Raw genomic sequence first — 27,311 nt, forward strand, 5'->3', positions numbered from 1 at the left:
ATTCTTTTTAGGGTGACCTCTGATAGAGGCTGGCTGACAGGCTAGGTCAGGGTTATCTGAAGCCCAGATATCTTACACTGCTGATTAAAGAGAGGCCTATGTGTTTGAAAACCCAGTGAACACATACATAGTAGGGTTGACGTTCCACTCTGAACCTGAAGTTGTTTGCTCAGTGCTTGTGGAGTGATGGGAAGGGGATCTGAGCAGGGAGCCAGGGCTTTCTGCAGGAAGTAGTTTGGGGTCTTCATCAACAGTGGAACCAGTGCTCCATTGAGTGCCCCACTGCAGGGGCTGGCAGACACGTGACAGTCACCTTGAGGTGCCCACAACACTGAGCCTGGATGGTCAGGTGGAGGGGGAGTAACCACACATGAGGGCCAGTCCCTAGTCCCTTCCTGTGGGCATCTGAGACTCCCCATCTCCTCACCTGAGGCCCACTTCCTGCTCAGGCAGGGCCTACATGGCAGGGAGGGGTCCAACACTCTGAATATTGATGGCGAGAACCACCTGTGAGTGTGACAACGTAGAGACTTTAAAATGTCTCTTCAAATTCATAGACTTTTAGTGCCAATGTTTAAGCCCCATACCCTTGGAACAGCACGGCATTTGTTCACTGGTACCAGAAGTAAACATTCTAAACGTTCTAATAAGATGCACAATTGTAAAGAAGCAAAGAGGAGCTGATTGTGGAAAGGGACACAGAACAAATGTTTGTTCCCTTTGCTTCCACAGGAAGACCAAGGAAAAGTATTTTGTCATCTTTAACAGACTACATTAAAAAAAATTCTTCCCAGTTCTATTTCTTGTTGTTACTAGAAAGCAAATTGTGTTCCTCTTTTTTGTTTCCTGCATTCCTGAAATAGGGCAGCAAAGTATTTGGGCAGCAAAGTAATGAAATTTGAGCCCATCTTAAAAATAACTGAGAAGAAAGCAATTTCATTTGATAAAATAGTCTTTGGGTAATTGTCCCTTAGCTACTGAAAATGATTTTTATCTGGAAAATGTTAATACAACAATATTTCCATGGTTTCTGTAGCATTCAGTAGCTGTTTGCTACTTTTTTAAAAAATTTTTTATTTTTAGAAGATGACTCCTGACTAGTTGTAAGCTATTCAGAAGGTCTTGCTGGTCAGATATTTGCTGCTCTTTCTACTCTTACTGTCAAATTACAGTATTGCTTCTCCTCTGGCCTCCCATTTTTTACTTTTTTGTTGAAATATACACACTGCTTGACCAGCGGTCATGGCATGAGCGTACCAGTGCAACCACCACCTCAGAAGACCCCTTGGGCCTTTTACCAGGCAAGCCCTCTCCTATTTAAAAAGTTTATTTTCTTGTAGGAAACACAAGAAACTATTAACCGTCATTTTATTGGGACTGGGGTGAGGAGGGGATTTCAAGTTTTTGCTTCACTTTGTGTATGGGTTCCTATTTTACCATGAACATGTGTTCATAGTAAAACATAGTTTTAAACAGCATTTAACAAAAGGAGAATGTTCTGTTTAAACCTTTCTTTTTTAAATGGCTGTCCTGAAACCTATGAATAGTTTTAAAAATTGATTTTTGTATGGCCACTAAATTTTCTTTTTAATAGTTGCACAGGAACTCTTTAAAATATTTTCACAAGTCTATTCGGCATCCTTATCCACAACTACCTCCTCTTTGCTTCATTACAAATGTGGCTCTGTGTTTAGAATGTTTATTTCTGGCATCAGTGCATAAATGCCATGCTGTTCCAAGGGTATGTGGCTTAAATGTTGGCACTAAGAGGGTCTATTTGGGGGCAAAATGGGTAACCATTCTACTTATACTTTGAAGAGACATTGTAAAATTCCCAAGTTGTTACTAATTAAAACAGATTATTTTAATATAAAAGATGTGTTCATAATTTTCACATACCACCTGGAAGTCTTGTTTTTTTCTGTTAATAAAAACAACCCAAGCTCATTGTTTTTTTAAAAAAAAGCTCAAGTGATACAGAAGCGAGTGATGTGGGCACCAACGTCTGCCTTAATTCCAGAGGCAAATGCTGACAGGAGGTTGAATTACTTTTAAAAATAATTTTTGTTATAAAAGTTAACCTCGTGATCAAGTGTTAATTTATACCGAATTTGACCCACTTTCACATTTAATATCTTTTGGCTTCTGAAGGATCTTAAATGCAAACCCAGAGAAGTAGAGATTAAAATCAAACATCAAACAAAAAAACCCAGCAGAGTGAGATGGGAAAGTGCAGAAAGGCCAGTGGTGGGGCTGGTTTGCTGAAGGGGCAGCGGTGAGGAGCAGGCAGGGTTTCTGAAGCCCGATGCCCCCTTTGCTGTGCTTTTCTCCTTCAAACTGAGCAGCCAGCGGTCCATTTCACCCACTGCCCCAGACAGTGCTGAGGGCACCTGCAGCCGCCTGAGTTTTCTGTGGAAGAACTCACTCACTCTCAGTTGGGTTAGAGCCCTCAAGAGGGTCCAGTCTTGGGTGTCAGTCAAGGACGTGTATTTAATTTTTGGCTGCACCCTGTGGCATGTGGAACTTCTGTGACCAGGGATCGAACCCGTGCCCCCTGAAGTGGAAGTGCAGAGTTTTAACCTGTGGACCGCCAGGGAAGTCCAAGAATGTGTATTTAATACATACATTTTACTACTATTAAATGCATACACCTACCACCATCAGCTCCAACCTAATATTTACAGGTGGTTTTTTTGTTGTTTGTTTTGTTTTTAAATCCAACTGGTTGACCCACTCCCTCGATCTGAACTGGGAATCAGCATTCTTGGCAGCCCTGTCCCAGCTTGACCAAGATCCCCAATTGAAAAGCCACAGGGCAGCGGCACCTCATGCCCAGCCGTCCTGGTGGCCTGTCCAGCCCAGGCCTGGCTGTCTCCGCTTCGCGCTCTGACCGAGTCCATGGGTGTGAACGTGCGGTGGGCAGCAGAGGTGCACCTGCACTTCGTTTCCGTTCCAGGAAGAGGAGACGTGCCCGAAGCTTTCAGGAGAGGGGACCTCAGGGTTTGCTCTTGGCTCCACATCTCTGGCCCCCAGTTCAGTGGCCCTTTTTCTCCCAGGTCACATTCTTGTCTCTGTTTTCCCTCTTTGTCCTTGTCTGTCCCCAAACCCAGGCTGTAGTTCCCCAATTCTGACCAAGTGGGGCCACAAAAGACAAACAGTCCTTTGGCCGCCCGTCGACTGCTGGGATGCTGGTCCTTAGAACAACCACAGGATTCAGCCTCTGGAAGGAGTGGGGGGGGGTGTCGCAGGTGGCATACGTGCACAGTGGTCCGAGGACATGCCCTCCGCATCTGGTCATTTTACCATGGACATGAGGTTAAAAAGCAAAATGATGAAATAAAATTTAAAACAAAATAAGATCTGTCTCATCTTGGGATATGGTGTAAAGTTAAAGGGCAGAGCTCTGAAATGCAGGATGCCCTGAGCTGCGTAGTGCCCTTATCTCTGCCTTCTCATCCTCGAGAATCTGGTGATGGCCCAAGTTTCAACTGCGGGTCCCCAAGTTTGCCGGCCCCTGGCAGAGAACTTGGCACCTGGCTGTCGTGACCACCTTTTGCAGAGGGCTTACATCTCACTGCCTGGCAGGCGTTTTGCACGCTTCCTATGAGGACTTCCATCCCCGCTTTATAGCCCTCCCTGCGGCTCATAGCCCGCACATGGCAGGTGGCAGGACAGTGAATTTGAACCCAGATCTGGTGGCCTCAAAGCTTTGCTTAGGCCTGGACTCTGCTGCCTCCTGCTTCACAGGCCCTCTGAGAAATGTTGTGAATCAATGATCCTCTTGTTTGTTTGTGTCCCACGCACATGGGACGTTTCGGGCCTCAATATTTTGCCTCCCAGAACTCTTTGATTCGAGGAGGCAGAACAAATAAGAAAAACATGATCTTTTTTTTTTTTGGCTGTGTTAGGCCTTCGTTGCTGCGCGGGCTTTCTCTAGTTGCAGCGAGCCAGGACTACTCTTCATTGAGGTGCGCAGGCTTCTCATTGCAGTGGCTTCTCTTGTCACGGAGCATGGGCTCTAGGCATGTGGGCTTCAGTAGTTGTGGCACGTGGGCTCAGAAGTTGTGGCTCGCGGTCTCTAGAGTGCAGGCTCAGTAGTTGTGGTGCACGGGCTTAGTTGCTCCACGGCATGTGGGGTCTTCCCGGACCAGGGCTCGAACCCGTGTCCCCTGCATTGGCAGGTGGATTCTTAACCACTGTGCCACCAGGGAAGCCCAAGAAAAACATCTTGACTGAGGCAAGGGGATGGATTCCCCACCTTTCCTGTGACTGAGGGAGGAGAGCATCCCTTCCCACAGTTGTGTTAACCCCTCCCAGCCCAGCCTGGTGGACAGCACTTTTCCTGTTCACTGATGTGCAGTTTGCCTCAGAATTCCTCAAGCAAAAGAAGGGGTTTCTGAGAGTATTTAGGTAATAGTGCAGAAAAACACACACCTTCCTTCTCCCCTCAGTAGCTCCCCCAATAATCAGAGATGTCCAGTGATGCTCTTTGCTGTGACCCCAGTGCCTAGAGCAGGCCCTGGGTTTTTAGTACAATTTTGGTAAACAAATGACTGAATGGATTCTCAGTGTGGAATGCGCGGGAGGTGATAGAAGCTTTGGCCCAAAAGAAAGCCAAAATGGGCTGTCCCCGGGACTGCTCCTGGACCACCTGTTGTCTTATTTTTAAATCGGGAAGTGTGCAGATGCACACAGTTGGTGACCCCAAAGGACACGTGGAACGTCACCGCCAGCCCGGTGGGTCACCTTTTGCCCCCTCTCAGTGTCGTCTGACCCCCCCCAGCCACATTCTCATTTCTGTCGCCATCCATTCCTTTAGCCAGTTTTAGAATTTCACACAAATGGAATCCTCCACTGTTATCAGTTCATATTTGAAGGGATGTGTCTTAAATTGTGTGTGAGGAATACGTGGGCTCCCCTCTGGGCACGATGAGGTGGGTTGTGAGGGAGGCTCTTTGGAACTGGAGTGCTGGGTGTTTGTTTCTTTTCGCCTGTAAATTATTCATGTTCCTCCTACTCTGAGGCTTTGGAAGGAGCCCAGGCTGCTTTGGAGACGGCTTGCTCCACCACGGGCGGCTGCTCATTTGAACAGACAAGCTGTGCTGAGCGCTCAGTTTCCCTCACTTGACGCTCTGAGCCCTTCAGCCCATTTTACTGATGCGCAGGGCGGTGCCCTGTGTCCATCACTGGCTTATAGTTCCTTTTCTGCGTCATCCATCCTGAAGGCAAGAGCTTGGAGTCCATGGCTGTTGGATTTTTCAAGCTGATAGGCCTGGTGCCTGCAGAATTTCACACTCCCGAGGGCCCAGCGGTCTTTCATTCTTGTGCCATGGAGGAATGTGTGCTAATCTTCCCTGTGCTTCGCTTGAGAAGACACCTGGAGTGCTGGGGACAGACCAGGGCAGTGCTTTGTCACAGGGTGCAGGGAGCTGAGGGCTCAGGAAGGGGATTGACGGAGATGTGAGCTGTAGTGAGTTTAGGGAGGTGACTCCTGAGGGAGGCTGCTGGGTTGCAGCGGGGGAGACTGTCAGTGCGTTGTCACCATGTGCTGGAGCAGAGGCCAGGCCTGAGGGGATCTGGGGCAGGAGTAAAGCAAGAAGTGGCAGCAAATGTGGCAGTGCGGGCAGTTCCATTGAAGGGAGAGAAGGTGGTGGGAGGCTTGTCCAGGAGAGGGTGCACGGTGTGCACTGGAGGGTATTTGTGCAAAAGAGAAGATTGAAAATGTTGGAGAAGGCGGTGCTTGGGCCAGGGAGGAAGGAGATGTGGAGCTGGGCCAGGGACTGGGGTGTCCCTTAGTGGCCACCTCATTTATCTTCCCAGCGACGGATAGGAGAGCTGAAGCATGCAGCAGGACAGAGATGTCCCAGTGGACAGCAGAGCTGGGATTGACCCTGGGCATGGTGACTCCAGCATCCCTGCAGGGTCTGGGAGCATGTGGAGGGCACAGAGTCCAGAGCACAAGTGGAGGGTGGCCTAGCCTCAGCAAGGAGAAAGGACCATTTTGAACCAACAGGAGTAAAAGAAAAGAAGGAAGGGGGCTTCCCTGGTGGCACAGTGTTTGGGGGTCTGCCTGCCAATGCAGGGGACACGGTTTCGAGCACTGGTCTGGGAGGATCCCATATGCCGCAGAGCGACTGGGCCCGTGTGCCACAGTTACTGAAGCCCGCGCGCCTGGAGCCCGTGCTCTGCAGCGGGGGAGGCCACCACCGCAGTGAGAAGCTTGCGTGCCGCACCGAAGATCCAACGCAGCCAAAAATGAATAAATAAAATAAAATAAATTTAATTTTTAAAAGAAAAGAAAAGAGGGAAGGGAAGGGGCAATGTGGTCATGGCTGGCCTGACCACTGGCAGTCTGCTGAGGTCAAGGTGGAGTCCAGAGCACTTCTCAAGCCATTAAGATGATGGGAGCAGTTTTTAAAAGTTAAGTATGGCCTGTTTGGGACTGAGAAGCAGTGCCTTTGAAGGAGGGAGAGGCCCTGTGGACCTGGGGCATCAGGACACAGTCTGTAGAGGGGAGTGGTCTCCAGGAAACAGGGTTGTGTATGGCTTTCTTCACTGGTTGGGAGTGGAATGCACCGTGGGGATCTTGCTGGTACCAGGAAACCCCTCCAAAAACTGGAACAATCCCATTCCAAGCTCCTAGGTTCTGAATCCCAGCACTTGGCAATGGGAGGGGGATGGAAGATGCTCCTGGGATATTGGCTTTCACTCTGTCCGTCTGGCTGAGCACTCGGAGGCGCTCGGGAAGTGTGGTCGGGGAGGGGATGCCTAGGTGATCAGGCACCGCCTCCCCCCCAGCCACCACGTGGACTTCAGTACAGGGACCCAAGAGGTCATTTCAGCTCAAAAGGAAGTTGAGGCTTGCAGACAGCCCACAAGGACAAGGTTTGGGGAAGGAGAAAGGATGGACCGAGAGGTGAGCTGGTGGGTCCTTCATTGTCTTGGAGAATCTGGTTTCTGTCCCTCCTGGAATTGTTCCACCCACTGACCCCTAAAGGCCAAGGACAGGATGAAGACCCAGGGTACCTGGGGAGAACTCTCCCTGCAGGCCTGAACTATGCCTTCTCCCGTACAGCATGTCCCTGCTTTCATAGTATCGGTGTGTCTGTGTCTTTGTAGAGAAACGTACCGAAAGGTGGCCTGTGCGGCTTTGGTGCCCGTCCACCAGCACCCCAGGCCTTAAGACATAGGGCTGACTCGGGGGCTGTGCTCTGGCTTCACCCACCGGCCTCTGTTCTCTAGTGAGTCTTCAGAATCCTTGTCTCTTAAGCCCTTAGGGTGGCCCATAGTGATAGGAGATTAGTTCCGGGCAGACAGGTGGGGTCCCCACAGGTGTCAGATGTCAGTCCCCAGCCTCTCCTGTAGCGGTGGACCAGCCACACCAGCCTCCCACCTGCACCACCGCCACCGCCTTGACCTCGCCCTCCCTGGCACCATTCCTTTCTCTCTGGCACACGGGCGCCAGATTCTCCATTCCCCAAGCCTTCCTGCCCCCTTCTCCACTCCTGTTGGTTAGGCTGGGACAGATTAACACTATGACATGCTGCATTTTCCCTTAGTTAAATGTGACGTGTTTCTATTTTTAAATCAAGGCATCTAAAGAACTGGCCTTTGAAAACACGGAAGTACTTTTAATAGGGATGCAAGAATCCACAAATAGCTGTGTGTCTTAGAGCCCAGTGTTTTTCTTGAAAGTTGAACAGGGAACAAATCCTGCCCCTTTGGTCAAGAGCATTATCCTAGGGGTACTAGGGGGAAAATGTATAAATCCCAGGACATAAGAGATGGTCATTTATTATGAGTCTTTCTCTTTGCTATCAAGCCTCAATTTTTTAAATGTTTTAAAATCAACTTTACTGAAGTTTAATAGACATATGACAAAATGTACCCAATGAGTTTAACGTGTGTATATATGTGTGTGTGTACATATGTGTTTGTGTGTGTAACCACCACCATCAAGATACAAAACATTTCCGTCCCCTCAGGAAGTGCCCACTCAGCCTCCTTGCAATCAGCCCCCTGCCGCAGGTACCAGAGGTCAAGGCCTTGCTTCCTGTGGCTCCGGGTGTCCTGTGTCTGCCTGTGACCACCCAGATCCAGGCTCTGCAGCTGGTTTTGTTGGTTGCCTGCACTTGTCCTGCCAGCTCCGGAGGAGAGACTGGTGAGAGTGAGCCGACGTATCCCGTCCTGTAGCTCCTTTCTGCGGGAGCTCAGAGCACATTTGCTGTTGGTTGAGAGAAGAGTGGGACACAGCCAGTGAGACACCTGGAGCTCTGCCAGGGGTGGTGAGGGTGGGCAGGCGTGTCACCCTGTTTCTCAGGCTGGCTTCAGCCCATCAAACCCCAGACAAACCACCTGGAGCCGGTTTTCCAAGAAGAGGATGATGTGGAGTTTCCTGGTGCAGGTCAGGTATTGGAGCCGAAAGTTGATTTGAAATTCATCCGTGATTTGTGCTTTGTGTTGACTTCCCAGACTTCTCAGGGGCAAATCTGAGCCTGATCTTTCCTTTCTCAAAATCACCTAAGCAGCTTACCCCGTGAAAACCCGTAGACAACACAGATGCACTTGGTTGAGCCTTGATAACTTTCTTTGGTCACTTCTTACACACTCCAAGCCAAAGACAGATTTTTTTTCTTTGAATATGAAATATTAAAATTGGCCCACATCTGGAGTAAGCTACCAGATCGGCCCTGGTGGGCTGGCGGCTCTTCCTCATCTCTGTGAGTCTGTGCCTCCCTCCAGCCTCTCTGACCTTCAGCCATATCTTCCTCAGAGCACCCCCATCCCCAACCCTGGCGGGCCTGTCTCAGAGGCAGGGGCTGGGGGAGGTGGGGTGTGGACCAGCCCCACTGCAGGAGCCCCTCTCTGGTACCAGCTTGAGCCCCTGCAGTTTGACTTGCAGGCTGGAAAGTTTCTGATTCTTTCTGGAATCTACTGTGACTTCCTTCAGAAAGAACAGTTTTTATCCATTTCACCAAAGAAACGTTTACTCTCAAGATTGGGGCTGGTTTTTGTTTTGTTTTGTTTTGTTTTTTTTTCTTCTCCGTATGCGGGCCCCTCTCACTGTTGTGGCCTCTCCCGTTTCGGAGCACACGCGCTGGACACACAGGCTCAGCAGCCATGGCTCACGGGCCCAGCCGCTCCACGGCATATGGGATCCTCCCGGACCGGGGCACGAACCCGTGTCCCCTGCATCGGCAGGCGGACTCTCAACCACTGTGCCGCCAGGGAAGCCCTTGTTTTCTTTTTAACAGCTTTATTGAGGTACAGTCCACCTACCATGAATTCACCCAAAGTGTATCATTCAGTGTTTTCAGTGTATTCACAGAGCTGTGCAGCCATCACCATGTTCAGTGTCAGAACATTTTCACCACTCCCAGAAGAAACCTACACCCTTAGCCATCACCCTCCAAGCCTCTCAACCCCACTCCCCACCGTAGGCAACCACTAATCTGCCTTCTGTCCCTATGGATTTGCCTGTTTTGGACACTTCATGGAAATGGAATCGTAAGGTGCAGTATGTGGCCCGTTATGTCCAGCCTCTCTCACTCAGCATCATGTTTGCCATGTTCATTCACATCGTAGCACGTGTCAGTGCTAAATATTCACCGCATGGATGCACACATTGTATTGGTTCAGGAATCCATTGATGAACATTTGGGTTGCTTCCACGTTGGGGCTGTTTTTTGGTGAGCTCACAGTGGGCTCTAGCTTACACTCCTTTGCTCAATTTAGAGCAGGGGTTGTGCCCTCACTGGAGTGTTGAGCAGAACGTGTATAGGGCATCCTGTTTGGCCACTCAGATTAGGCAGGTGGTGATGTATTGGGGCTTGTCCTCCAGGATTTTCCCTAAAGGCAGTTGCCACAGGGAGAGGGGGATGCCTGTCTCAGGAGCCTTCTCTGGAAAGACTGCACTGAGGGCCAGGCCTCGGCCTCAGATGGTGCGGGGTTGTCGACCGTCCCAAAGGCTCGAGGTTTTGACTGGGGTTTCCTGCGTTTCCCCACTCTTGGCCGCGAGGGAAGGAGAAGGGATGCCAGCTGGCCCCGTGGTTAAGACTTAGCCCCTCCGGCAGCTTCTAAAGCGGCGCCCTTATCCCCGGGTGTCTACACCCTCCTCTTTAAAACCACGGTGGAGTTTGGGGGTTGTTTAACTTGGGTCCCGGACGGTATTCCTGCCCCCGGAAATCTCCGAACCAGGCACCCAACCCTCCAGGGCTCCCGCGTGTGGCCGGTGGGCAGCTGCGGCCGGCAGGGAGTGTACTGTGCTGTTCCCAGCGAGGGGTGTGCAGAGGTGGGGTGGCCACTGCAAGGTGGCCTCGTGCAGGATGGCAGAGGTACCTCCATCAGTCACCTGGGGAAGCTGCCGTCCATGCCGGAAACTCAGCCTGTGGAGAAGTCTGGCAGGTTGGTGGTTAATTTTAATTAGGAACATTTTCACACATCCATCTGGTGTACCCGTCATCCAGTTCAATGGTTGTGAACATTTTGCCACTTTCGCTCCAGCTAAATTCAGCTCCAGAACATTCTGAATTTCACCCCTATATGTCCAGCGTGCATCTCTTCAGGAATATGGACATTTCCTACACAGCCACACGGCTGTTTTCATGCCAACAAGATTAGCAGCACCTCCGTGGGTGCTTTTAGAGGTTTTTTGTGGACTCTCTCCCTTTGTGGGGGAAAGAGGGTCACGCGTGCAGTGGGTTGTTTAGAAACCTCGCAGGAAGCAGTGCTTTGCTGTGGCAGCTGTGATGTGTTGGGCCTCGTTCTGCTCCTGGAACTGTACAGTCTGGGATGACCGTGAAGCCACGTCCTGGCTGTGACTGCCAGGATGTATTCTGGACAGAGCTGACTCATAAAACTCAAGAGTTGCCATTTTTGGTCGACAGTCCATTTCCCAAGAGGTGGCCGGCCTGAGGTCCCTGAGGTCACATTCACCAGAGCGTCCTGGGCACCATTGGTGGTGGGGGGTGCTGCTGAGCAGTGGACCAGCCAAGCTGTTCATGAGAGATGGAGCTGGACAGCATCTTGGTTTCTGAAAGTGTGTCCCAACAACAAGAAAAACATAGGCAACGTGGGAAGGTCAGATTTGCCAAGTCTGGGAGGATTTTTTTGTTGTTTGGTTGGTGTTTTGGTTTTGTTTTGTGTTTGGAGCCGAGAACTCAGCCCAGAAGCTGTGGCTGCCCTTTCTCCAGAAGCCTCTCACGTTAATGTCTGTGATGGCCTGGTCCCTGGTCCTGTCATCTGAAAACAAGGACGTGGGCGGCTGTCTCTGCCCTGCCTGAGTGGGCTCTCAGAGGTCCCCTCTGAGTGACGAGTCTTCTCAAGAAGGGTGCCTGTTGGGATCCACCAGGCCTCAGGCAGGAGCTCACCTGCTTCTTGTCCTGATGAGCTTCCCTGCACGCTGCCAGGGGGTCACAGGAGGGGCCCCACCTGGCAGACCCCACGTGGGCAGTGTGTGCAGCGCACAGGTGCTGGCTGGAAACACGGAGGAGGAAGAGAGAGCAGGTCCCCTCTCATCTAGGCTCTCAAGCCGTGCTGTGCAGAGGGACCTGTCAAGGTGGCATGGACCTTACCCTGCAGGGTCTGGCGAGAGCTGGAAAGACAGAACCCGATGTGGGCGCAGAGCCATGGAGCTCCTGTAGTACCTCCTCTGCCTCCCCGCCCACCCCATGTCTGCTTCAAGGTCACCAAGGTCACCATGTTTCCAGCCCTGTGGACCTGACCTTTAAAGCCCCTGCCCCAGCTAGTCCGTGTCAGACTGGCTGGTGCCATGAAGGGGAAGGGGGACGGCGGCAGACCTGTCATTGCCCAGCTTACCCTTGGCCATCCCTCAAAGGAACCCTTCTTGCTGGACAGAGCCTACTGGGGTCATGTCCAAGTCTGAGACTGAGCAGCTGCCCCACTGGCCCTGTGGTCAAGCCTCAGGGTGGATTCGGCCCCTGGCAGGTGGCAGGTTAGGACATGGCCTTCCCGGGGACCCTCATAGAAATGCCTGTGTTTCATGGGAACCAATCAGGAGCAGGGTCAGGACAGCAGGAGGGCACTGCACTTGGGCTCCCTTTGACCTTTGGTCATTGCCTGGACTCTCACGGTGCCCATTCACAGCACTGTGGTTTCTAGATTCAGTTTAGGTAACTTCAGGCTACCCCTTGCCCCAACCCCGATGTTTATTATGAAAAATTTCAAATACGTAGAAAAATTGAATGTGTGAACAGTAAGTTCCTATTTTATATCAACCTGCCACTTAGGTCCAACCGCTAATAGCGGTTTGTCATATTTGCATTCTAAGCAGTTGAAAAATGTTTGAACTGTTTAGTTTTAGACCTCATGATACCTCACTCCAAAGTATTTCAGCAATGCATCTCCTAAGACTTTCTGCATAAGCACTGTACCCTCCACATCTAAGTTAGTTAATTACAGTTTCATGATAATTTCATCATAAATTCATCATCTACTGTCCAGCCAATATTTAAGTTTCTCCAAAATGTTGTTTGACTTTTTATATTTCCCAGGAAGAGTTTACACATCACATTTGGTTGTAGGTCTCCTTGTCTTTTTTAGTCTATTTTTTTTAATGACATTGACTTTTTTTATTAATAAATTTATTTATTTATTTATTGGCTGCGTTGGGTCTTCATTGCTGGGTGCGGGCTTTCTCTAGTTGCAGCGAGCAGGGGGCTACTATTCGTTGTGGTGCGTGGGCTCTAGAGCGCAGGCCCTAGAGTGCAGGCTCCGTAGTTGTGGCGCACGGGTTTAGTTGCTCCGCGGCATGTGGGATCTTCCCGGACCAGGGATCGAACCTGTGTACCCTGTATTGTCAGGCAGATTTCTTAACCAGTGCACCACCAGGGAGGTCCCTAAATGGCATTGACTTTTTGAAGAGACCAGGCCAGTTGTCTTGTAGAATTCTACCCGTTCCGTGTGTGTCAGATGTCATGGTGCCCGGGTGCCAAGTGTTACCTGCAGTTGTGAAGTTAGGCCCTGGAGGCTTGATTGGCTTCAGGCCCAGCATTGTAGGTAGGGCTTTGTGTATTTCACAGGAGGCACTGGGAGGCTGGCCTCCATCCCTGGGGGACGTGGGACTGCAGGATCTCAGGGGTGTGAGGTTAGGCTTTTCCTTGGCAATCGCTGAGTCCTGGGGGTGCAGGTGCTTTGTCAGAGTCCACCCGTGGCCTTCCTGCCTGGACTGAATGTAGCTTCCTGATTTAATCGTTGCAACTCGTGGCCCCTGTCTTGAACTTTTGACATGTCTTGAAGTCCTTCTGTGCGCACATAGAGGAGGAGAAATGGCCCACCCAGCAAGTGCCACTCTAAATCCAGCAGTCTCTGGGGCTGCTGAGCCCTGGGTCGTTTGTTGGCAGCCACTGGCCCAGGCTGGGAGGAGTTGGGGCTGGCAGGGCTGTGTGTCTCCCCAGTGGAAAAACAGCAGGTGTGAGGGAGACGTGAGAACCTCTGGGCAGAAGTAGGGCTGGTGTGGGCGCTCAGCGGGCAGCTCAGAGGGGCCAAGAGAAGAGAGAACACAGACCAGAGTTGGGCTGCCCTCTGTGGGGCTCAGGAGTATCCCATGTGAGCAGCGAGGGGACCCTGGGTCCCCATCCTCCCAGGCCTTCCCGATCCTTGGTTTCCTGCCCTGCAGGGACGGTGGGGGTGGGGGTGTGCCTGTGATGCCTAGTGCATGGAGCGTTGTGAGGGGAGGAACACTCCATCAGGGGGACGGTGCGAGCTTTCCCACCTTGCTTGCCTCACAGGTTATATGAGGAGGAGGAGGCGGCAGCGTGGGTGCGGCTGCCTCCTGACACCTCCCTCCCTGCAGGTGTGAATGACAGAGGTGGTGCCATCCAGCTCCCTCAGCGAGGTCAGCCTGCGTCTCCTCTGCCACGATGACATAGACACCGTGAAGCACCTGTGCGGCGACTGGTTCCCCATCGAGTAAGTTGAGCAGTGTCCCCAGCTGTGGCTTGGGGGATGGGGAATGGCGGGGGGGATGTGCGCAGAGCTGAGGGTGCCAAAGCTGAAAGGCTTGCTGTGAAGGCGCCGTGGTGGCCCAGAGTGACCTCGCCTGTCGGGGCCCCGGGCCCTGCTCCCTGACTACCACCAGGCTCTTTGCACCTCATTGTGTTCCTAGAGATCCCCGAAAGGGCTTGACTGAGAATCTTTAGTTACCAAGATGTTCCATGCAGTGCTACTTAAAATATTCAGAAAATTGAGAAGCTACTTAAGTATCTTAACAGAAAGGAATTGGTTACATACATCGGGGTATGTGTATGCAAAAGTATAATGTTATTCTGCCGGGGGAAAAAAAACCTGTCCTAGAGGTATATATGTTGACTAGGAGAGTTTTTTTATGAGATATTAAGTGGAAAAAGCAGACTAGAAAGCAGTATGTACCACAGTCCCCCTTTTGTTTAAAAACACATACAAGATAAAAGCTTAGGAGGATATGTACCTCGTAGCAAATGTGTTCGGTAGTTCACGTGGGTGGATGATTAACATCTACAAGTTTGTCTGGTTTTGCTAGTCTGTACTTCCTACATTTTTCTGTAATATGCACATAGAGCTTGTAGTGAGAAAAATAGTGCAGACTTTTAAAAATTAAAAATAAACAAGATCCTGCCAATCATCACATTTCCGTGAGCCTTAGCCTCAGACGTGTTTAACCTGCTGCCGGCAGGAAGGGAGGGATTCCCTTACGTCCCTGATGGGAATGTGAATTGTCACCTTCTGGGGCCACAGGCTAGCGGCGGCTTCATAGGTTAGAAAATAAATGTCATCCCAGCAGTCCCACCGCTGGAAAGTAATCCAGTAAGTCCGAGGTTAGACCCGGCTGAGGGTGACCTGGGGCAGGTAGAGCCTCACCAGCCAGAGCCTCTGTGCCTCTGAGGAGCCCGACCTGCTTGCCTCTCCTTGCAGCTTCCTGGGCCTGAGGCCTCAGGTTCCAAAGATGAGGGAGAGAACTTCAGTCCCATCAGACCATGTGGTGGCAGCTCCCCTCCTGGCTGCCACGCCACCCAGCACTGCTGCGGTCAGAAGGCGGGAGTGTGATGAGGACCAGGAGAGGAGCCTGGGTGATGCTCAGGTTCTATGGAACCTTCCAGTGGGCGGGCAGTGGCCTCTACAGTGCAGACCTGAGTAGAGCACCTCTCTGTGTCGCCAGGAGGGTCTGAGACCCTCCTCCAGCTCTTGGTCTCATGAAAGGCATCCTGGGCTAACCTGCTGTGTCCGTTAGGAAACAAACCCAGACACCCTCCCGACGGAGCCTCCTTGGCTGTGGCTGAGTCTGCCTTTTCATCACTGCATCACTGTTCTTTTCCCTGCTCCCCTCGGACGGCACTTGGTGAGCAGCCCCAGTGACCCTGGATACACCTTGCCCTTGAGGCCCAGTCCCTGAAACTCAAATGCCACTCTGCAGCAAACCTGGCTCTCCCCACACCACTTCCCCCAGTCTTGAAAAAGTCTCACAGAATTCTTGGAAATCACCCAGGTGTCCACGGGCTGCGGGGGTCATCAATCTTAACTCATCCACCTGCCCCCCCCAGGCACTGCTCTCGAGGGGACAGTATCATCAGAGGTTTTCCCCTCTTGTCTCTGTGTCTTGTAAGATTGTTTTCCTATCAAATTTCCAGTCCTGTCTGGACAGATAACCGCTTTCAGAAGATGATACTCTGAGAGTGATACACTTCGGTGGAGACTGAGCGATGGGCAGACCCCTCGTCAACCCTGAGTGGTGGACAGAGCAGCCTAGGGTCCCCTGTGGCTCAACTCTCTGAAGCACGATGGGGGTTGGACTTGACCTGGCCAGTTCATCTGAGTTTGTCTCCTCTTCAGGTACCCAGACTCATGGTATCGTGATATCACCTCCAACAAGAAGTTCTTTTCCCTCGCTGCAACCTACAGGGGCGCCATCGTGGGAATGATCGTAGCTGAAATAAAAAGTAGGACCAAGATACACAAGGAGGTGAGTGTATGCGGCAATGACTTGGCAGTCCGTGCCTCTGGACAGGACTGTGGGGCCTTGTGACACAGTCACGCTGCCTTCTCTGGTCCTTTCTCTTGGGAGCCCAGAGGGCGTGTGAGATTCGTACCTGGTTGGTTTCTTTCTGTGTGTTCGTGACACAGTCGTATATGCATTAAGTAACACGACCACAGGCTTCACAATGACAGCCGTTTTGAAGTAGGGAGGCAGGTAAAAGGTACACTGGCCTTTCTGCAGGCTTCGAGTCACGAGAGCAGGAAGGATGCTTACCTCCCTGAGACCGATGACAAGCCCACCTGTGTCCAGGCTAACTGTGGTGTGGAGGGTGGGGCGGGGAGTGGGGAGCTGACCCACTCCCAGCACGTGGGAGCCACTCAGTGAGCAGTGGACGGGACACAAAGGCCAAGTCGCCAAGTGTCCTTTTCAGTGGGGTAGAGAAAACCATACACATGGCAGATCCTTCTAGTTCTTTGTGAGGTAGAAGAACATAAGAACCGTGTGCTGGTCGGATTCATGACACTCCTGGTCCAAAATTGCATCTCCGGAACCAAGAGACCCACGTGGGGCGGTGTGTCACTTGGCCTGGCCTTGGCAGCGGAGGGTGGTGGAGGGCACCACTGTCCACCCTGCCCCCCGCCTCCCCCTTTACTGCGAGACCACCTGGGGATGTGTAGGATCCCTAGTTAAAACATTCACACTCTCTTGGGCTGTCTTGTCTCTTGGCGGGTGGACTGTCACGTGCTGAGGGCCCGCTGAGCGGTTCCTTCTTCCCGCCATGACTTCACTCATCTGGCATCCCTGACCCTCCTTGTCTGGTCTACCACCCACCCCAAGAGAAGCGATTTTTTTGTGTGCTCTTATATCTGCAGTTTCTCGCAGAAGGGCCCACACCCTCTTGTTTCCATGGGGGTGGAGGTGACCCTCTATTGTCTTCTGTCCCCTCTGCCCCAGTGTCCCCCCAGGTGTCATGGCTGGGAAGTTGGCAAGTGAGCTGTGTCCTACAGTGGGACCGGGGCCTCCACTGCTGACGCGACTGTTTCTGACTTTCTTTTTAGGATGGAGATATTCTAGCCTCCAGCTTCTCTGTTGACACGCAGGTTGCGTACATCCTAAGCCTGGGAGTAGTGAAGGAATTCAGAAAGCACGGCATAGGTAAGAGTGGCAGAGCTCATAAACCACCACCACCAACTCGCCCCCCCCGCCCCGTTCTGACGATTGTCTCTCATAAATACCCCTCAGTCTCTTCTTCCATCGCTGTCCCTCTGTCTGGGGCCAGACCTTCATCCTTCTCCCCTTCCAACAAGACCCATGACCCCACCCACTCCCTTGGCTTTCAGCCTGTCCTCTTTCCATACAACACCAGGTCTTTCTGCCGTGGCCTCTTTCCCAAATCTGACAAGATCAGATTAATAACCGCTCCCGAATGTCCTCATTTGGGAATGGGCACCCCTTATCGTGCCTCTCACCACACACACAGCTTATGTCTGATCCCAAGATGTATATATTTTTTTAATAACTTTATTGGAGTACGATTGCTTTACAATGTTGTGTTAATTTCTATCGTACAACAAAGTGAATCAGCTGTTAAGTATACATATATCCCCATATCCCCTCCTTCTTGAGCCTCCCTCCCACCCTCCCTATCCCACCCCTCTAGGTGGTCACAAAGCATCGAGCTGATCTCCCTGTGCCATGCAGCTGCTTCCCACTAGCCATCCATTTTACATTTGGTAGTGTATATATGTCAGTGCTACTCTCTCACTTCGTCCCAGCTTCCCCTTCCCCCTCCCCGTGTCCTCAAGTCCATTCTCTACGTCTGTGTCTTTATTCCTGCCCTGCCACTAGGTTCATCAGTACCATTTTTCTAGATTCCATATATGTGCTTTAGCGTATACAGTATTCGTTTTTCTCTTTCTGACTTACTTCACTCTGTGTCACAGAGACCCAAGGTATTCTTGATTAAGAGTAGAAAACATAATTGAAAAATAGTGCTAGCCACCATTTATCGGGTGCCCGCCACACCTGGGGTGCCGGGCTGCCCGCATGACTCCAAATTCCCATCCCACTCAGCCACACAGCCAGTGAGTGGCAGAGTCTTCATTTGTGTCCGTTCCACATTTTCCTGGGCTCAGGTTTACACTTCATTGTCTAAAAAGATCAGTGAGTCTCTGTTGTGGGTTCAGCCCCTGAGAGGGAACTAGCAGGCTGGCATCCGCGGTTCCGGATGCCTGAGGGCCTCAGGTGACAAGCCCCATCGAGCCATGAGATGTTAGGGACTTCTATAGTGGTTGGTTATGGGAGGTCGGTCTTTGGTCCAAAAGCAGAGAGATCTGTAGAGACCTCTGCAAAGATGACTTCCTTGTCTGCCTCATGCTTCCTTCCCACTTGCCCTGCGCCTCTTCCTCCGCAGGTTCCCTATTACTTGAGAGTTTAAAAGATCACATATCAACCACCGCCCAGGACCACTGCAAAGCCATCTACCTGCACGTCCTCACTACCAACAATACGGCTATAAACTTCTACGAAAACAGAGACTTCAAGCAGCATCACTATCTCCCCTATTACTATTCCATCCGAGGGGTCCTCAAAGATGGCTTCACTTATGTCCTCTACATCAACGGTGGCCACCCTCCCTGGACCATCCTATATCCTTTCTCTTTCGGGGGTGAGGTATTGTGGCTTCCTAGCAGGGCCCGTGCGCCAGCTGGAGCTGTGGTTGCCTTCACATGGCATCCACAAGGCCAAGCTCATGGGACCAGATACTGTTGTGGGCAGGTCTGGCTGGCACATCTTGGGAAATGACAGCCTGGGTGTGGACGTTGGGAAAGCAGGCCAGCTCTGGCACTCGGCGCTCACTGGACGTTAGACTGGTGTGAGGGGAGGGTGTTCAGCCTCCTGGCCTAAGATCCATCCATCTATCAAGTATCGAATGAGAGCCTCCTGTTCCCCCAGGTGCGTGGGGGATACAACAGTGAACGAAACAGCCAGAAGCCCCGGCTCTCATGGGGCTGTGTGCTGGTGGGGGAGAAGCCAAGCAAGTGAGGTGAAACGAACTGTTTGCTGGTTTTTTTTGTTTGTTTTGGTTTTTTTTTTGTTTCTTTTTTGTTGTTTTTTTGTTTGTTTGTTTGCTGTTTTTGAACACTTGGGTTCAAACCTTCTTTGCTGGGTGCGTGACCCAGAGGTGTGTCCCTGCCCTGCTCCCTCCTCTTTAACTCTCTCTGGCCCTTGACATGTTCGGTGGAGGCCAGGAGACTTCCTGATAGTCATAGGGTGTGAACCCCAAAATACTGTGTGTATGTGAGAGAGAGAAGTTAAATTAATGAGTCCAGGATTTATCCATTTCACAGGGAAATAAACAAGAAAGACAAGGACGGCCCAAAAGCCTGCAGGCCTAGCTCCTGTGAAGATGGGTCTCTGTGGGTGTCCACGGGGTCAGGACTGCTGACCCCTCCTCATCACAGGGACAGGGCCCTGCCAGTCTGAGGACTGAGCGTAGGGGAGAACTAGGAACACTTGCTCTTCCAGACCCCTCCCCCAGCACCCAGTCCTGTCCAGCCTTAGTCTGGGTGTCCAGGTGCCTGGGGCCTCACCCAGAAGGTCCCTTGTACCCAGGCTCTACCCCGCATTATTTTGTGCAGCAGAGCCCCCTCCATCTGATGAGGCTTTCCGGCCCTGCAGAGGCTGAGCAGGCTCTTGGCCTCCTGCAAGAGTGGCGTGCTGTCTGCATGCGGCCCCCATGGTCACCGTGCTGACAGTGCCGCCCTGGGGCAGTTGGGCAGGCGAGTCGGAATCTTCCTTAACAGAGCTGCACGGACTACATCCAGCACCTGGGCTCTGCGCTAGCAAACCTGAGCCCCTGTTCCATCCCGCACAGGATCTACCGCCAGGCCCACAGCCTGCTCTGCAGCTTCCTGCCATGGTCAAGCATCTCCACCAAGGGCGGCATCGAGTACAGCCGGACCATGTGACGCCAGCCGGGCAGTCTCTGCCAGGCCCCACCCCTCGGCACCCTGTGGAAACCACCTTCCCAGCCATCTGACTTCTGCTGTCCTCTGCAGAGGAGCCGGTGGGCACCTGCTGGGCCCGTCGGCGTGCCCCACCTGCAGGCCCGGTGCTACGTGGGCTCGGGAGAAGAGAGTCAAGGGGCGTGCCCGGTCTCCCCCAGGTACACCAGAGCGGGGGTGCAGAAAGGGGAGCAGAGCCCAGTGGGCTGATGGTTGGGGAAATGGAGGCGGTGCTTTCAGCAATGAAAACAGGAGGCCCTGGATGGGCATCTGCTGCTCAGGGTGCTGGGAAGCAAGACCAGGGGCCGAGATAGTTCCCGAACGTCTCTCAGAAACTTCAGGAGGGAAAGCAGAGCTCTTGACCTGGCCAGAGCTTGGCCTGAACTACCTGAACTACTGAACTACTTTTTAAAAAATAATGCATTCACATGGTTCAAAAATTGAAAAGTTACCAAAAGATCACGCCCCTTCTACTCCTGTCCCCAGACACTCAGCTTCCCCTTCCCAGGGGTTATCAGTGCCGCTGTGTCCCTGGTGGTGCTTCACTGTAGATGGCAGCTTTAACAGCAGCGGCCTTGCCCTGTGGTGGGCACCTAGATGAGAGCTCTGCTTAGACACGGCCGCTTCTGAGCACCATGGGGAGCTGGTCTCCCAGACCTCAGGGAATGGCGTCATGGGGACTCCAAGGTCTACCCCTTGTGCATGGACACGGCCCAGAGCGGATTGTGATGTGGGCCAAGCCCAGGCGGCAGGGCTCCGTGGCCTCCTGGGCTGGCACCCCCGTCGGTACTGTGGTTTGTGCTGGGACCGAGGAGAGCCAGTGGTCACTGGAAGGGACTCTGGACCTGGAGGAGGGCTCACACTTCAGGAGCGCCAGGGACCCAGCTTTGGGCTCCTAGGCCGGGCCCCTGGGGAGGGGAGGGAAGCAGAGCGTTTCTGCTGAAGCCTTCACCCCTGCTCCCCTCTTGTGTATCCCACAGGCTCCTCCAGCCCTCCTTCCCAATCTGGAAACCTTCACTTCTGCTGAGCCCTGGCCGGGCCCCCGCACGTGCTCTAGCCCCACGGGCACCTAGGGGTGGCAGCGTTCACTGTGGTCTGTTTCTTCTGCTGCCCTGGGAGCAAGGGCATGGGAAAGGGCTTCCTTCCCCACGCCCCTCACCGGCCTCTTCCCCTCCGCTGTGTGATCCTTCCAGCTCCTTCCTGCAAAGTCGGAATAAACTTCTGGGAGGGAGGAACCCAAGTGTTACGGACAGACTTGACCCTAAAGACACAGGAGCCTCTGAACAATGAGGGGTCAAAATAACGGGAAGGCCAGCCCCTGGTCCAGAACCAGCACCCAGAAGCCCGGAGGGGTGGGGAGCAGCTCCGGTCTCTCCACCCAGGGCTGACCCTTGCTGGGCACAGCTGGGGAGGCTTCTCACCCACACACTGAGCTCTGTGGCTTCGCTCCCCACATGTGTGGGCGGATAACGAGACAGGTGCCCACATTCCCCACTAGGAGGCTGAGTCCTCCCACAGCCTCTTCCCATGGGCTGCTTCATTCTGTCCCGAGCGATTGGAACCACCTGTCAGATGGTGGATGTGCCATTCAGCTGAGCTGCTGCAGGGAGCCGGGCTGAGGACAGGCACCACTGAGGGCCTGGGTGTCCTCTCCCCACAGCCCCCCAGCCCCATGAGCAGCAGCTCTGAGGCCTGGCCAGGTGCAGACAGGACAAAGCTGAGCACCGCAATGACCAAGTGAGACCCGGCCTTTGGGGCTGGGGACAGTACGTGCCTTGTGGTCCCTCCACCTCTGGGGCAGAGACAGTGCCTGGAAGTGTGCGCGTGGACGGCACGTGCTCCTGGCACCCCTTCTGCCAGGGCCCCTAGAGCTGCTTGCTGCCTGGCCTGCCCCTCCGGAGCAGAGGGGATGGCGCAGAGTCTCACGCCGGACGAGAGCAGGAGACGGGAAACCCCAGGTGGGGGCTCCGTGACCGTGTCCTTCCCTCCCTCGGAACTTCCTGGCCCGGGGCTCCTGCGGCCTCACCGGTGGATCCTGGGCAGGAAGGGCACTCCATCTCCCCCCACTCCCCACCTCCATGCTGACATTGGTTTCATGCTGAGGCCCAGCTGGGTGTCCTCTCTAATCTGAATCAACGATGATCATGTGATTTTTATTTCTGCCCCTCAGGGTAAGGGAAGAGTCTTCCAGAAGGTTCTACTTTGTACATTCGTAATTGAGCTCAGAGGCTTTGCCCTGCCCCTCCCTCCCCCACCTCCTTATCACTGCAGTGTCCAGCCCAGTGTTGAACAGATTATAGTGTTTTGTCTTACTACAAACAAATAAATAGACTTTAATTGGTCACATCCTGTGTTTGCAGGCCCTGCGCCTGTGGACCCGCCCCGTGGCTGAGGGCGGCCCAGGAGCTGCTTGTCCCCTGGCAAGTCCCAAGGACGGCTTCCAGCTCAAAGGGCGATTGTTTTTTATGATCATAATTGTACCTTGCCCTGCCAAGGAATACAGCCCTGGAAGAGGTTCTAGAGCTGGTGAAAGTGCAGTGGTCAGGCAGGGGCCCTGCCCAGGGCACCCCACTGCAGGAGCCTTAGGCAGGGGGCGGGGGGGGGGGGGCAGCAGGTCCCAGCCCCTGGCTGGGCCAAGAGGGGGACCAGGTCCTTCTACCAACTTCTTGGAGCCTCTGGCCACCCTGGGGGCAGGAGGTCGTGCCTGTCACCCTCTTAGACAAATGACTGGTTGAGGGGCTGGGAGTAGCTCAAGAGCCACACAGCTGTGAACGTGGGCTTGAGACCCCAGCCCAGGTGTGGACCCCTCCAAAGCGTGGGTGTGCTGCTCCCTGAGGGCTGGGCCTCCCCCTGATGGCCCTCCCTATGGGACAGGGCCTGAGGCTGGTGGCCCGGACTAGGAGCTGCCACCGCCCAGGGCCGCATGCACACGTACAACAACCTGAAAAGCACCCAGAGACCAAGGTTTCCAGAATCTGCTGTACCAGGGTACAGGGGAAGGGCAGGGGCCTGAGGGAGCTTTCCCCATGTCTGGAAGGAGCCCAGCTGTACTGGTGTCCAGAATGTCCTTGACACTATCATGTGTGGTCTGACAGAAGCCTGTGAGAGGGGTAGGTCAGCCCTTGCCTGACCCAGGCTGCCAGGACAGGAAATCAGCCAAATGGTGAGGGTCACTGAGGCAAACCCAGGTTCTCCCATCTGTCCCCACAGGCTGAGGCCCAGTGATGTAGAGCAGGGGGTCTCATCCCAAGAGATTCTGCCCCCCAGGGGACCTCAGACTCTCCAGAGATGTTTTTCGTTGCCACACTGGGTGGAGGGCACTACTGGAATCTAGTGAGTGGAGGCCAGGGCACTGCTAAACATCCTGCAACTCACAGAACAGCCCCCGAAGCAAAGAATGGCATAGCCCCAAATGTCAACAGGGCTGAGGTTAAGACCTCCTGATACAGAGGAGCCCATGCCTGGTTGCCTGGAGTCTAGCCCAGCTGGGAGAAGGGCTGTGCCCATTCTGCCTGGAGGGTCAGGGCAGCCAGGGGTCCCCAGGGAGGGTGAACTCAACCAAGGCCTCAATGAGGGGCGGCATGGGGTCAGGGCCAATGTCTCTGCCCAGGTTGGGAACTTGCTCTCCTCCCGACACCCTGCCTAAACTTGGCCTAACTTTCTCTGTCCTCTGCCCTCTCCACCCAGAACACCAAGCCCTGCTCTTAGGCCTGCTGAGACCCTGCCCACCCAGGAAGCCTGCCCAGAGTCCCGCCCAGAGGAGGACGGCTCCCTCCTCAACTAAGGGTGGGAGCACCTCGGATTCCCCCAGGATCGACATGGAACTCTGCTCTCAGAACACAGGTGCCGAGGGACCATTTCTGTGGCTGAATTGGCCTGATGACAGACCCAGGGGCAGAAGGTGCAGGCCTTGGCTTTTATTGAGATTAGACCTGTAGGCTCCCTGGCCTCTTGGGAGCCCAACTCTCCACTCCGCCCAGCCTCCCAGGTACAAGTGGCAGACTTGAGTTGGAGCAGGCTGCAAGGGTACGCCCAGGCTCCTTTCTGTCCCTCCCGCAGGACCTCCTCATCCTTCCACCCTCGAGTTTTCCCAAGGCTGGCCTAGGCTCTGGTGCTGGGCAGCTGCCCAGGCATCTCGGTGTGGGGATGCTACTGGTGGGGGCTGAGCCCTTCCGCCTGGACCTGTGTCCTCCTCCTGGGCCATCCTTTCCCCTCCTGTCCTGAGCTGGGAGAACCAGCCCTGGCACTTGGATCCCTATGGCCTCTCCAGAGCCCCAGAGTGAGTTCTCTTGCTCAAGGGACATGTGGATTCCTCTGAGGCCCACCCAGGATCTCTTAGGCCTGAGCCCCAAGCCTTCAGGGGCACCGGGCTGGGAGGGGGCACCCTTGGCTGGGTCCATGCTGGAACTGGAAGCTGAGGAAAGCGGGGGTAGAGGAGTCACTTGGAGGGACCTGGGGGAGGCTGCCAGCCCATCCTATGACCCCCGTGAACCTGGCATCCTTCAAAACCGGAGGGGAGGGGGCAGTTCTCCTTAAAGCCTGGGAGGGGAGGAGGAAGAGGGAAACACGTTTCAAACTGAAAGGACCCTTCTCTAACACGAACCCCTCATTTTACAAATGGGGAAACAGACCTGGCCAGCGGGGGAGAGCAGTCCAAGGTCCCTCATCAAATGTAGAGCTGGGACAGGTACCCAGGAGGATTGGGAGTGGAGAGGGGCCACCTGGGTCCATCTGAGTGCCCAGCCCAACCCTGCCCGGGGTCTTCCCCTCCTGTCCTCAGCCCTGCATCACCTGGACAGGTGCTCACCTGTATTTCCCAGGCTGTCGAGCTTCCAGAAGGGCTGAGTGGTGACTGTTACCTGGTCCCAGAGCCCCCTGTGGTAAGTCCAGGGGCAAGACTGTGCCCTCGGGTTGTGGGAGGCAGCCCCCGGCCATGAGCTGGCTCAGCCAATGGCTTTCACACTGGCCGGCAGAATGCATGTGGCTTGGCAGGTAGAGAGCCAGGCCCCGGAGGTGGTGCAAGTTCTTGGGCTTGCTTCCCTGGGCACTGGGGCACTGCTGCTGCTGGGCCCCCAGCCCCCCCACATAGATATTGGGTGGCATGTTGGGGTGACTGGTGCGTCCTCGGGCCCAGCTCACTGCATCTGTGGAGGGGAGAGCAGGAGATTGGTGGCTGGTGGGCCACAGCAGCCGTGAGGGGACAGTGTAGTCACATGCTTATGTGATGGGCTCCACCCCTGGCCTGCGGAGCCTCAGCTTACCTGTCTGTCAGATGGGCTCCGCCCCCTGTCTCCCACCTCCCTCACCCAACAAAGCACTCCTTCTCCCTCCCAACCAACAGGGAGGGCTGAGAAGCCTGAGTCTTGGCACCAAGATCTCTTTCAGGACTGCAGGCTCTTTCTGCCACCCCTTTTTGCCCCCTACCCTAGAGAGAGCATTCTGGTGCCCAGGGTCACATGGCCTGGACTGGTGGCCATTCCCCTCTCCCAAGCTTGCATGTCCCTGAGGCCACCCTGGTGGCTTTGGGCCCAGGTCAGGACAGGAGGGCATCTCTCCTGCCACTCCTCCCCACAGCCTGGCACCTTCTCTTATGTGCAGCTGAGAGAACGCACAGACCAAGGCTTCCATGGAGGGCCAGCCAGGTGGGGGAGGGGCAGCCGGGTCTCCTGTGCAGCAGGGCTGTGCTCTCCCCTGCCTAGGGGATGGATCTGCAGGTCTCCCTTGGCAACCAGCTCTGTGATGTCACAGGGAAGACTTCCAGGTTTCCCAGATCCCTGAGTTTGGGAGAGGATGATGCTCAAGGGCAGGGGCAGGGTGGGAGGAGGACAAGGGAAGGGGGAAGAACCTTAGGGGAGGTCCCTGGTCCCTCTGGCTTGGGACAGGCCTGCCAAACATTCAGCTCTTGCAGGCTGAGGAGTCACTCCCAGGGGTGACTGCTTGGGATATCAGTTTCCTAATCCATGGATGGAAAATGAAGGTTTAGGGATGCAGACTTGGTGAGATCTGGGTCAGTGCTTTGAGCATGCTGAGAAGGTGGTATTGGGTGACTGGATAGGTCCCTTAATTTTTCTGTCCATTTTCCCATAAGTAGATGATGGGGTACTGTGGGATCACACCAAGTGTAAGGAAGGATTTGGAGGAACTGGAACTCATATGTTGCTGGGGGAATGTAAAATGGTACCACCAATTTGGGAAACAGTTTCTTAAAAAGTTAAACCTTCAATTCTCTCTATTCACAGATGACATGATCTTATACAGAGAAAAAAATTAATTCACACTAAAAAAAACTATTTGAGCTAATAAAACTATCGGAGCTAATAAGATTCAGCAAAGTCTCAGGATACAAGATCAACACGCAAAATTAACTGTATTTCTATACAGTAGCAAAGAGCAAAAAAAATAAAACAGGAATAAAATTAACCATGGAGGTACAAGACAACACTGAAAACTAGAAAACATTGCTGGGAAAAAAAAACTTAAATAAATGGAAAAAGATCCTGTTCATGGTTTGAAGACTTAATATTGTTAAGACAACAGTCCTTCCCAAAGTGATCTATAGATTCAATGCAATTCTTATCAAAATCTCAATGGCCTTGTAGGCAGAAACTGATCCTAAAATTCATGTGGAATTACAAGGGAGCCCAAAAGCCAAAAACAATCTTAAAAAGTTTGAGACTCAAGATTTCTGATTTCAAAACTTATTGCATACAATGCTACAGTAACCATAACTGTGGAACTGGTATAAGGCTAGACATCCAGACTAATGGAATAGAATAGAGAGCCCAGAATAATTTCATACATCTCTGGACAATTTATTTTCAACAGATCGCCAAGACTATTCCATAGGGAAAATAATAGTCTCTTCAACAAATGGTGCTGGGACAACTAGATGTTCAAAAGATACAAATGAAGAATGAAGCTGGACCCCTACCTCACACCATATACAAAAATTAACTCAAAGAAAACTCTGAAGAAATCCTCATCACCATGGATTTGGTAATGGATTCTTAGATATGACAACAAAAGCACAAGCAACAAAAGAAAAAATAGGTAAATTGGACTTCATAAAAGTTGAAAACTTTTGTGTTGCAAAAGACAGTGTCAAGAAGTGAAAAGACAGCCTACAGAATGAGGGAAAACATTTGCAAATCATATATCTGATTAGAATGTAGTATCTAGAACACATAAAGAGCTCTTACAAGTCAACAACAAAAAGACAAACAACCCAATTTAAAAATGGGTGAAGAACTTGAATAGATATTTCCCCAGAGAAGATACACAAAGAGTCAACAAGCACATGAAAACATGTTCAACGTATTTAGTCATTAGAGAAA

At 52.9% G+C, this 27,311-nt stretch overlaps 2 protein-coding genes across 12 annotated transcripts in view; one reads left to right on the top strand and one right to left on the bottom strand.

Annotated features, from left to right (window-relative positions):
• NAA60 (N(alpha)-acetyltransferase 60, NatF catalytic subunit) overlaps window positions 1-27,178 on the top strand; it is a 29,800-nt gene extending 2,622 nt beyond the window's left edge. Inside the window, exons 2-10 of one of the 11 annotated variants that reach the window (XM_029220731.1) lie at window positions 13,814-13,929; window positions 15,826-15,955; window positions 17,029-17,125; window positions 18,384-18,618; window positions 19,785-20,138; window positions 20,958-21,935; window positions 23,665-23,965; window positions 24,758-24,857; window positions 26,217-27,178. In XM_029220731.1, the coding sequence (XP_029076564.1) occupies window positions 13,820-13,929; window positions 15,826-15,955; window positions 17,029-17,125; window positions 18,384-18,618; window positions 19,785-19,941 (729 nt within the window). In that variant the 5' untranslated portion in view covers window positions 13,814-13,819 and the 3' untranslated portion in view covers window positions 19,942-20,138; window positions 20,958-21,935; window positions 23,665-23,965; window positions 24,758-24,857; window positions 26,217-27,178. Of the gene's footprint in view, window positions 1-13,748; window positions 13,930-14,694; window positions 15,335-15,825; window positions 15,956-17,028; window positions 17,126-18,383; window positions 18,619-19,784; window positions 20,139-20,957; window positions 22,517-23,664 lie in introns of those variants that run through there. The other 10 variants (XM_029220735.1, XM_029220728.1, XM_029220730.1 and 7 more) reach the window with 10 other exon arrangements.
• CUNH16orf90 (chromosome unknown C16orf90 homolog) lies at window positions 24,218-24,644 on the bottom strand. The gene is given in 3 exon segments (XM_029220841.1): window positions 24,218-24,302; window positions 24,304-24,452; window positions 24,609-24,644. Coding segments are annotated over 3 exon segments (255 nt in total). The 3' UTR covers window positions 24,218-24,232.
• Window positions 27,179-27,311: the final 133 nt, after the last annotated feature.

This window comes from Monodon monoceros, unplaced genomic scaffold (genome assembly GCF_005190385.1).
Source record: "Monodon monoceros isolate NGI ecotype Baffin Bay Population unplaced genomic scaffold, NGI_Narwhal_1 Super_Scaffold_13, whole genome shotgun sequence".
Taxonomy (NCBI): domain Eukaryota; kingdom Metazoa; phylum Chordata; class Mammalia; order Artiodactyla; family Monodontidae; genus Monodon; species Monodon monoceros.